The sequence below is a fragment of the Synchiropus splendidus genome, chromosome 13, assembly GCF_027744825.2.
Source record: "Synchiropus splendidus isolate RoL2022-P1 chromosome 13, RoL_Sspl_1.0, whole genome shotgun sequence".
Lineage (NCBI taxonomy): Eukaryota > Metazoa > Chordata > Actinopteri > Syngnathiformes > Callionymidae > Synchiropus > Synchiropus splendidus.
The window spans coordinates 7,158,174-7,167,241 of NC_071346.1; the positions used below are offsets into that span (position 1 = coordinate 7,158,174).

Consider the following 9,068-nt stretch of genomic DNA (forward strand, 5'->3'; position numbering starts at 1 on the left):
AGTAAGTCGATTGTTTCAACATAATAGTAGATTCACATAACGAAGGGTAATCTAGAAACGTTCAAATGTCAACACTCCAGCCACTGAGTGGTTGCTATATAACAGGCACACACAAAGGTAAACCCAATGTTGGATAGTCGGATTTCCTCCGGAACACAAGGGGGCGACAGCAACCATTCAGATGCCAATGAGAAACCGCGTAAAGGAAGTTGTATTGGGCATGCGCGACGTCCGGCTGTTAGCGTGTTCATTTCGTTGGTAAGTGTTAAAAAAAGAGAGATAAATGTGTTATCCCTTTTGTATTCATGGTAGACGAGAGACAGACTATTCTACATACACGATTACCGTTTCCTGTGCGCCTTCTGGGTCGGTTCTTTGTGCAGGTTTTGCTTCTAATTCATTTGGGTACTGAACAATGTTAGCTTAGCATTAGCATATGCGTTCTGTGATGATACGGTCATCTCTTTGAAACTGTGGATTTTTTTCCGAATGACGCCTTTCATTCTTGTGTAAACACATTCAAAACAGCACATACACATTCTCACTTTATTTACGTCTAGAGCCACCTTGTCGACATATAGTTACTAGTTTTTGATACTCTTCGCGTCGAACTCAGTATTTTTTTGTCATGAAGTTAAGTTTTCTGCAGGCTCCACCATGTATTATTAAATTGTGTGATATATCTTTCATATTATGGTATTACATCTGACCTATAATTGAAACAATCTTGCGTTGTTTGTGGTTATATCGCTATTTAATAATTTATATCGAATGTAATCAATCGTTTCTTGAACGTGCTGTTGAAATGCGGATCACTTCTTTTCTATAGATTTCAAGGACCTCACTTTGCCGTCCCGCTCTGCTTGGGGCTCTTGGTTCTGATCTAAGTTTGAGTCCAGAACTTGGGAAAAATGGATTTCCAGCACCGTGCGGGTGGAAAGACAGGGAGCGGTGGAGTGGCATCTGCCTCGGAGAGTAACCGTGATAGAAGAGAACGACTCCGCCAGCTCGCGTTGGAGACGATCGATATCAACAAAGATCCCTATTTTATGAAAAATCACTTGGGGTCATACGAGTGTAAACTTTGTCTGACTCTGCACAATAATGAGGTGAGTAAATTGATGATTTTCCAATGTTCCCATTTTGGATGGAAAAGTAAAGTGAAGTCATCATTTGCTTTCAGGGTAGCTATTTGGCACACACGCAAGGAAAGAAGCATCAGACCAATTTGTAAGTTTGATCTTCAGTATTGATCATTTCTGATATTTTTTTGTCTTTGGATTTGGAGATGGGTGTATTTAGTACTGGAAGCCTATCAGCTGTGTTGTAAACCATGTGTTAATATTGTTTTATAGAAATGCATGTAATATTTTAACCTAATGTATGAGCTATATCTACCTGTTAGTTTACCGTACATATTCCACATACTTAAACGTGTCAAAGAATCAGTTTATGACCGAACCTTTTGGGCTAAATTTTGACTGTATGTACTGAAATTGTGAGGGGAAACAAACCCTCAACCCTTACAATTCTGGGGATTCTGAAAATTATGAAACAAGAAAATTGTTGACTAACCAGCATTTGTCTTGTTAGTACAAGTAGTAGTTAACATGTGTATCCTTGCAGAGCTCGGAGAGCAGCTAAGGAAGCCAAGGAAGCTCCGGCTCAGCCAGCTCCAGCCAAAGTCAAGGTCGAGGTCAGAAAGTTTGTCAAAATCGGTCGACCTGGTTATAAAGGTAAATGTGAATTCTTTTGGTGACCTTTGCACTAAGTGCTGCTATAAACTCTTAGCTAATGCCACTATTGTTTGACAGTGACCAAGCAGAGGGACCCAGAGACTGGACAGCAGTCTTTACTTTTCCAGGTGAGCAGATCAGAACTTGGCTTGCAGATGAATTATTATTTTACGTGCGTAACAAATGAGTGAGTTTTAGTGGAAGTGTCACATTTATTTTGCATCGTCTGGATGGATGTATTAAGGTAGTAGCTAATATTTATTTTCGTACACAGATTGACTACCCTGAAGTCGCTGAAGGGATTGGGCCCCGACACAGATTCATGTCTGCATACGAGCAGCGTATTGAGCCACCTGATCGTCGTTGGCAATATTTGCTGATGGCGGCTGAACCCTATGAAACCATCGCTTTCAAAGTAAGTGAAAAACATCCAGAACGTGTATCGTTCCTCGATATTCTAACTTCTGAAACTCCTCAGGTTCCTAGCAGAGAAATTGATAAAGCCGAGAGCCGATTTTGGACTCACTGGAACAGAGAAACTAAGCAGGTACTGGTTGGTTGATAGAGTTTATTGAAACAAACCCAGAATTGTTGTTTTACTTGTCTGTTTTTTTGTCCTCTTTAGTTCTTTCTTCAGTTTCACTTCAAAATGGAGAAGCCTCTCGGGCCTCCCATGGGTGGTCCCATTCCAACAGGCATGAAGCGCCCACCTCCGCTGATGACATCGCACACTGGACATGACTCCATGTCTGGTCCACCGCTTCCCCCTGGAGCTGCAGGACCTCCTCAGATGCACATGCCACCCATGCCGATGAGGCCCCCCCCACCTGAGAACCTCTGAACGTGAAGGCTTGAACTGTGTTTGAAGAAAAACTGCGTCTTGTAAACACAGTCAGGTTTTTATGGCTTGTTTTTATGTTGAGCTTTTGGTCAAATGAAACTGGCTTCATTTTGTACAGGTGATTCATGATATCTCCTCTATTAAGATTGTGTTTTTGTAATTAAATACCTTGTAGAAAACGTTCTTGCCTTTTGTACTTTTTACTGTGTCTTTCACAATAACACATCAGGATCAAGGCTTGATTTCATCAATCACTGTTTTGAGCCGAACAAGAATTTATGCTTATCTAATGTTGAGTTTGACTTTTTGATGAGTTCAGCTCAAACTATTGGGTCGAGAATTGGTTGTGAATCTCATTAAAGCGAGACCTTTGTTCCTTCAGTTTCTTCTAGTCTGTAGCCTCCACCTCCTCCTCCTCATCTCCATCTTCTGGTTCGTGTTTATCTTTTTTCTCTGCTGTATCCTCTTTCTTTTGTTTCTTTGCTCTTCGTCTCTTGGGTTTGTCTTCTCTTTGCTTCATGAGCGTCTTGTTTGGTATCGGTTTGTTACGTAGACCACTGGAGGCTCTTGCTTTGCTCCTGGACTTCTTTTGTTTGATTCCCCCGTCGTCGTTCTCATACTCCTCGTCGTCATCATCCTCATCATCATCATCACTGAAATCAGGGAGCCATTCGAACATCACCTCCCACAGGCTGCTTTCAGGCTGTTGGGTAAAGTAAAGTAAAATGACCTGATCAGCATGTCTGTCAAGAGCTGTGCTCTCAACAGATTTTTACCAGTTCCGGCCTCGCTCTGTTTCGTAATGAAGTCGAGCATCTGACTCTCACGGCGTCATCTTCGTCGTCCTCTGCTGGCCTCTGGCCTCGTAGAGTCGCTGGTATTCAGAAGCTCAGGTCAGTTGAAAAGTTCCCGTCAGACTGCTTTATGACCTACCGTGCAGTCTTTGGAAGCCTGAGGTGAGCACCAGGATGGTGATGGCCACAAACAAGCATCGGTTCAGGGTGACATTTTCCCAAGGTTTCTCATTCGGACTCACACTCAGGGCTGCTGGAGATGCTACTCGGAGGAAACAGTCATGAAAACACTGCAAGGTTTGAGAGCTTTAGGGGCAAGAAATGAAAGTTTCACTGACCTGTCCTTGTGGAATTGACGTCTCTTGTTGGATTTTTGAATTCTGGTTTAAGTGGTGGTGGAGATGGGATCATTTCCTGTAAGCCGTAGAGAAAAGTTTCTTTTTTTTTAAATCATGTCTGATATCTAATGTTGTCAGACGTATTTAAAATGCATTTTCAGTTAAAGTAGTTAGACCAGAACAACGGTGACAAAGTGGTGTCTGAGGGTGAAAACGGCCGGGACACTGAGTCTCAAGGCTGCCCAGTTCACACGTCCTACTCACCTCTCTCATTTTCCTGGGAGCGTAGGCTTCTGCAACACAGATGGAAATTCAATTAAAAGACCATATGCTACCTGTGCTGTTGCCCTCATGTTTCAATTTCTTCCTCTGTTTTCAAACCCAAGCTTCCCCATGACATGCTGAGGACACAGATGAATCTCTCACTGGGACTCGTGAAGCCTAGCTGCTGTTCAGAGCCATCTTTAATCGTTCGTTTCACTCCAAAAGTAAAGACTATCACCTCAAAAATACACTCTGTGATGTGTTTAAATCTTATTCATTTCGCCCTAGTTGTGGGGCTGAACAAAAATGTTGTTGAGCTCAGTTTATTATTATTATTTATTTTTCAATGGCAACATTCAGCTGTGTTTATCTTAGTCAGAACGCGTGAACGTCTGTGACTGTTAAATGGAAGATACCACTTTTTCTAATGGGGCGCAAGACACATTGCAGAAACCTCTTTAATTATCAAAAATTTTTTTCAAAGTTTCTCTATCATCTTAATATAATATTTACCTGATGGAAAACAAAAAGCTGAAAACAAAGATTGTCTCAACAACCCCTGGCTTGCTTTGATTTAATATTGAATTTAATATTGAACCATTCATATGCATTCCAGCTCTTGCTGCAATGACTCTTCTACCACGGATCCTAACCTCACATATCTTTTAAGATACATGTGAACCCTCAGCAGAAAGTCACCCTCATCTATTGGGTAACATTCTCGACAGCGTTGGTTGGTCTCTGAACAACAAAACTAAAAACGTTAAGGACACATTTTGATGATTTTTCGTTTCGATTTACAAACCTTTCCTCTGCCATTTGCGTTACTTCTACTCGTGTGACTGTTGCGTGAAAAAAAAACCTAGTCGGAACTGGATATCCTGCCTTAGTAAAACATAACATACAGTCACTGAAATGAATAAACATTTGAAAAAATGTGGATTTGTTCTTGCCAGCACTTTAAAGTTTTTCTTTTTCATTCATCTATCTTTACCATCTGCTGTCAGATCGAACACATTGCACAATGAATTTTTATTCATGCAGAGTAATATGATATCTATATGATATATATTACAGTTTGGGTGAAAATGAGCGCCTTGGCAGAGGTATGACCTGTCTCAGTGCCTTTCTGGTTTCTGAAGCGTCTAAAAGAGCCAGCAACCTCAGTAATAGATGAATTATTGAACATTCCCACTCCCTGAATAATCGACAACAAGTCTCCATCCACCCTGACCAGAGTTCAGTATCAGTGGGCATCAGGTTTCACTGGCTCTTTGTGCTGCAGCCGCGTTGTATTTATAGAGTTGTGCTCTATAAAACAGATAGATGCAGGCATTATAGACGTGTGTAGCCACCTGGTCTCCGCGTCTGTCTCAACGGTCGTGGTGGAGCAGGATCAGCTCTCAAAGGCCCCAACTCCTCTCCAAATGTCTCAAAACTGTCTTCCATCACTGACCTGAGAAGGCAGAACACCAATATTCTACATGTTTAACTTCATATCCTGAAGGTGAAAATGGTTTACAGTTTGAGCATTTATGAAATATCTCAGAGTTTCCCCAATTTATGAATATATGCCTGTACCATAGTGGCACATGTCACATTTCTGCATATTTACAACACTGCGACTACATTGATTCAATTACAAATGAAGTCTATATAGAAGGTGCTATGATGGTTAAAACAACCTTAGTGAGCTTGAAACAACAAATCATGGAGAATAAAACCTGAACTCCCCCTCAGATTATTCACTCTTGATCCTGACTGAAGTGAGTGCAGAGAAAGCTGAGAACAATCTTACTTCTTGCTTTAAGTTGACATGAACTCTAATGACTATAAATGTATGATATACACATGCAGTGAAGGCGTCAAGGTCATAGTACTCTCCATGACATTTCTAACAGGACTACAGCTGAAGTCCCACAGCCACTATAAATAGATGACGAAATCCCTTCACCGGCACAGATGGACACAGATCCATCCCAATAAGCAAAAGCAGCAGTTGTGATGTTAAAAAAAAACAGCCTGTAACTTTTACATAATTGTTGAGTCAGTACTTTGACCTCAGCTGACAGAAACAAAAGACCTACCTGCCCTGGCGGTGGGCGTCTCCCCCCCTGGCACTGCTGCCTTTGTCACTGAGCTGTTGTTCCTTCACAGCGGTGGCTGCAGAGTCACGTCCCAAGTGTGTGACGGCCAAGCACAGGTGCTGCAGGAGAAAAAACAAAAAGCAGTTAGAGTCAGTCAGAGTGTTGACTGAGGCCAAGCTGACATCACTGCACGGCTGTCACAGCCAAGGACCAAGGGGATAAGACCCGTAAGAGTTCACACTCTTACGGGTAAAAATGTATCTGCCCATGGTAATCATTTCTCCCTGGTGAGGTCTTTGAACCTGCCAAGAAATAGAAATAAAATATTACTATAAAATACAAGACTTATGTTTGTAATTTTTCCAATACATTTTATGCAATAATGACGTTGAATTAAGCAGAATATAACAATTATGGATTGAGAAATCATAATAAATAAATAAACAAGAATAATTTAGGCGTAAAAGAAACAATATGTTTTATTCAATTGCTGTACATTATTTGAAATCATAAATGAAAAACACATTAATTAAAAGTCCACATTCAGAAAGAAATATCTTAAATGAAAGATTTATTATTAAAAAAAAGAAAAAAAATTGATTGATTCCGAAAAGTTTTAGTTCTTTGAGGACAAAATACGCAACAAGGTCTTTGCAACACGACACAGTATTCATCTCTGTTTAACCGCCTAGCAAGTCGCCAGCAGATGGCGCTACTCTACATTTTATTTTAGGGGTCATCAGCCTCACACTTTGAGTTTGCAGTTACAGCACAATCCAAAAATACCCCAACACTTCATTAATGGAATCATGTGAGGCCCACCAAGCACAAATAATCCCATCATCAGTTCTTATGATGACATAACTGACTATAGGTTTACAATTCACACCTTCACACTGCTGTGATCCTGGTAAAAAGGGAAACAGTTTCTGCCCAAAATAGGATTGTGACGGTCCAAATATGACAGTCCTGGTTGCAGAATTATGTGGAGGAATAACAGTTAGTTGCCAGACGAACGAAGAGTGATGTTGATGACTCAAACGTTCTGTCGGGCAACTTTATATTCAGACATCAGTCGTCTGACTCCTGGCACCCCGGGCAGATGTAGCACCCACAGAACTATTATGTTTCAAAAGGAAAGGAGTTTCATGCAGATGCTGACATTGAGGCTGACATTGGTGTAGAGTAGGATTTTATTTCTGGCTTATTTGCTTTTTTCCTTTCCATGTTTGCAATTTAACAAAAGGAGAAAGCAGCACCTTGTGTGCCACTCAAAGGATGTTTAAGGCATAGACACGTCTAAAAACACAGGGCTTCTATGATGCCTCTTTATCATTGAACAAGTAAATAAATAAGGCTATTATTGGGATGTCAAATTCTGAATTATTAGTGAATGTTTTTAACGCAGTTCATTTTATTTCAGCATGATGTTTTTGCAGTATCATTAATGACTTAACATTATTACTAATTATTCCTGCACTATGTGTTTTCTGTCAATATAATTCGTGTTAAAAATATTTCGAGTGCAGAGAACAATTCGACAGCAGGTGGCAGTAGCGTTCAGATGCTGTTGAAACATGGAGGACTTCATGAAGAAGCCAGCAGGTGCAACTAAAGGAAGGACTAGAAAACCTTGAAACGTCTTGATAGTCAGGTGAAGGTTATTTTTGTTGTTTGTTGTTTGTATGTTTTATGAAGTGAACATTTGTTGTTTGTGCTTGTTTTTAACCAGAAGTGGTCACGTGACACAATAAACAACGGATGAATACGCAAAAGAGCAAAACATTACGGAGGAGACACAATAAATGCCATGAGCGAGTTGTTTGGTTTATAATGTAAAGCTACTGTGAGTTAAAAACAAGTGAAAAACATTTCTGAGGACCTAAACAGAACAGCTGTACACCAGGAATACCATGATAAACAAATGATTTTATCATAAGATGACGAGCTTCAAATGCGATGATAAGTAAGAATTTTAATGCTCTGTCGAGCTTATTATTATAGCAGCTTTGATGCATATTCATGTTCACAATGAATCGTCTTTTAGCCACAATATTGATCAACTAAACACATTACAGGATTCCAGCGGCGAATCTTGTTTCACTTTGATTTTTGTCCAAGTAATGAGCCTTGTTGTTTGACCTCCATAAGATGCCACTTTTTGTTAGTCACAGCCACACAGGTAGTTAAGGAGCATCATCTGTGTGAGCGTCTCTCCCAATTACCTCAGACTGAAGTGCAGCAGATGTGGATTAATTCATTATTTACCATCAGGTCCATCATTATCGCAGTCAACGTGCAAATTGGAAAAGTTCCTCTGGAAGTCAATAGGTAATCTCACCGGCTTCGCTCTGATCCTCAGCATGCGTCCGGATAATGAAGAAAGTTTTACTCCTGTGCATTTGGTCTTTAGTGAGGAGGAACTGTTTCAAGGGCAGGACAAACACCTTGGATCAGCCAAGATCTCATTTCTGCCTGGAGAGCAACCTGCTACTAGGTGTAAGATGATTTCTAAAACATTACATAATTTGCACACCTTTTTTTTTAACAAAATATTTTTATTGGTTTTCTAATACAAAAGGTTACAAAAAGCAATATTTTATGTACATTGCAAATTGAGGTAAGTGAAAAAATAAAAATAAAAAAAGAATAATAATAATATATAACAAAAAAAAGGGGTAAGGGTGAGTAGTTCGTCATCCGGCGTCATCCAGCTTGGGGTGGAGCCGCTGGTCCTCCACATTGAGAGGAACCAGTTGAGGTGGCTCGGGCATCTGATCCGGATGCCCTCTGGAGGCCTCCCTGGGGAGGTGTTCCGGGCATGTCCTACCAGGAGGAGACCCCGGGGAAGACCCAGGACTCGCTGGAGAGATGATGTCTCTGGTCTGGCCTGGGAACGCCTCGGGATACCCGGGAGGAGTTGGAGGAGGTTTGCGCGGACCGGGAAGTTTGGGCTTCCCTGCTCCGAATGCTGCCTCCGCGACAGAAGAAGGCGAAGGCGAAGACAA

General features: G+C 41.0%; 2 protein-coding genes across 2 annotated transcripts; one reads left to right on the forward strand and one right to left on the reverse strand.

Moving 5' to 3' along the window:
• Positions 1 to 165: 165 nt before the first annotated feature.
• On the forward strand, positions 166 to 2,768 carry sf3a2 (splicing factor 3a, subunit 2). Its single transcript, XM_053883532.1, has 8 exons — positions 166 to 258; positions 830 to 1,109; positions 1,184 to 1,230; positions 1,627 to 1,736; positions 1,815 to 1,864; positions 2,011 to 2,151; positions 2,215 to 2,283; positions 2,362 to 2,768. The coding sequence occupies exons 2-8, from the start codon at positions 912 to 914 to the stop codon at positions 2,575 to 2,577; spliced, it is 831 nt and encodes a 276-aa protein (XP_053739507.1). The 5' UTR covers positions 166 to 258; positions 830 to 911; the 3' UTR covers positions 2,578 to 2,768.
• LOC128769748 (junctional sarcoplasmic reticulum protein 1) lies at positions 2,302 to 8,343 on the reverse strand. The gene is made up of 8 exons (XM_053883720.1): positions 8,329 to 8,343; positions 6,061 to 6,179; positions 5,329 to 5,429; positions 3,974 to 4,002; positions 3,710 to 3,785; positions 3,511 to 3,633; positions 3,354 to 3,451; positions 2,302 to 3,280 (listed from the first exon to the last, which is right to left on the reverse strand). Exons 1-8 carry the CDS (start codon positions 8,341 to 8,343, stop codon positions 2,966 to 2,968), a joined length of 876 nt encoding a protein of 291 aa, XP_053739695.1. The 3' UTR covers positions 2,302 to 2,965.
• Between the last annotated feature and the right edge of the window lie 725 nt (positions 8,344 to 9,068).

What these genes read in the sequence shown, in the direction of transcription:
- sf3a2 (XM_053883532.1), top strand. Translation starts at nt 912, where the DNA reads ATGGATTTCCAGCACCGTGCGGGTGGAAAGACAGGGAGCGGTGGAGTG. An exon ending in AGCAGTCTTTACTTTTCCAG is followed by an intron (nt 1,865 to 2,010) that starts GTGAGCAGATCA and finishes TTTCGTACACAG; the next exon opens with ATTGACTACCCTGAAGTCGC. An exon ending in GGAACAGAGAAACTAAGCAG is followed by an intron (nt 2,284 to 2,361) that starts GTACTGGTTGGT and finishes TGTCCTCTTTAG; the next exon opens with TTCTTTCTTCAGTTTCACTT.
- LOC128769748 (XM_053883720.1), bottom strand. An exon ending in GAGACAGACGCGGAGACCAG is followed by an intron (nt 4,003 to 5,328) that starts GTGGCTACACAC and finishes TCTGTGTTGCAG; the next exon opens with AAGCCTACGCTCCCAGGAAA. An exon ending in AGGCTTCCAAAGACTGCACG is followed by an intron (nt 3,452 to 3,510) that starts GTAGGTCATAAA and finishes TCTGAATACCAG; the next exon opens with CGACTCTACGAGGCCAGAGG.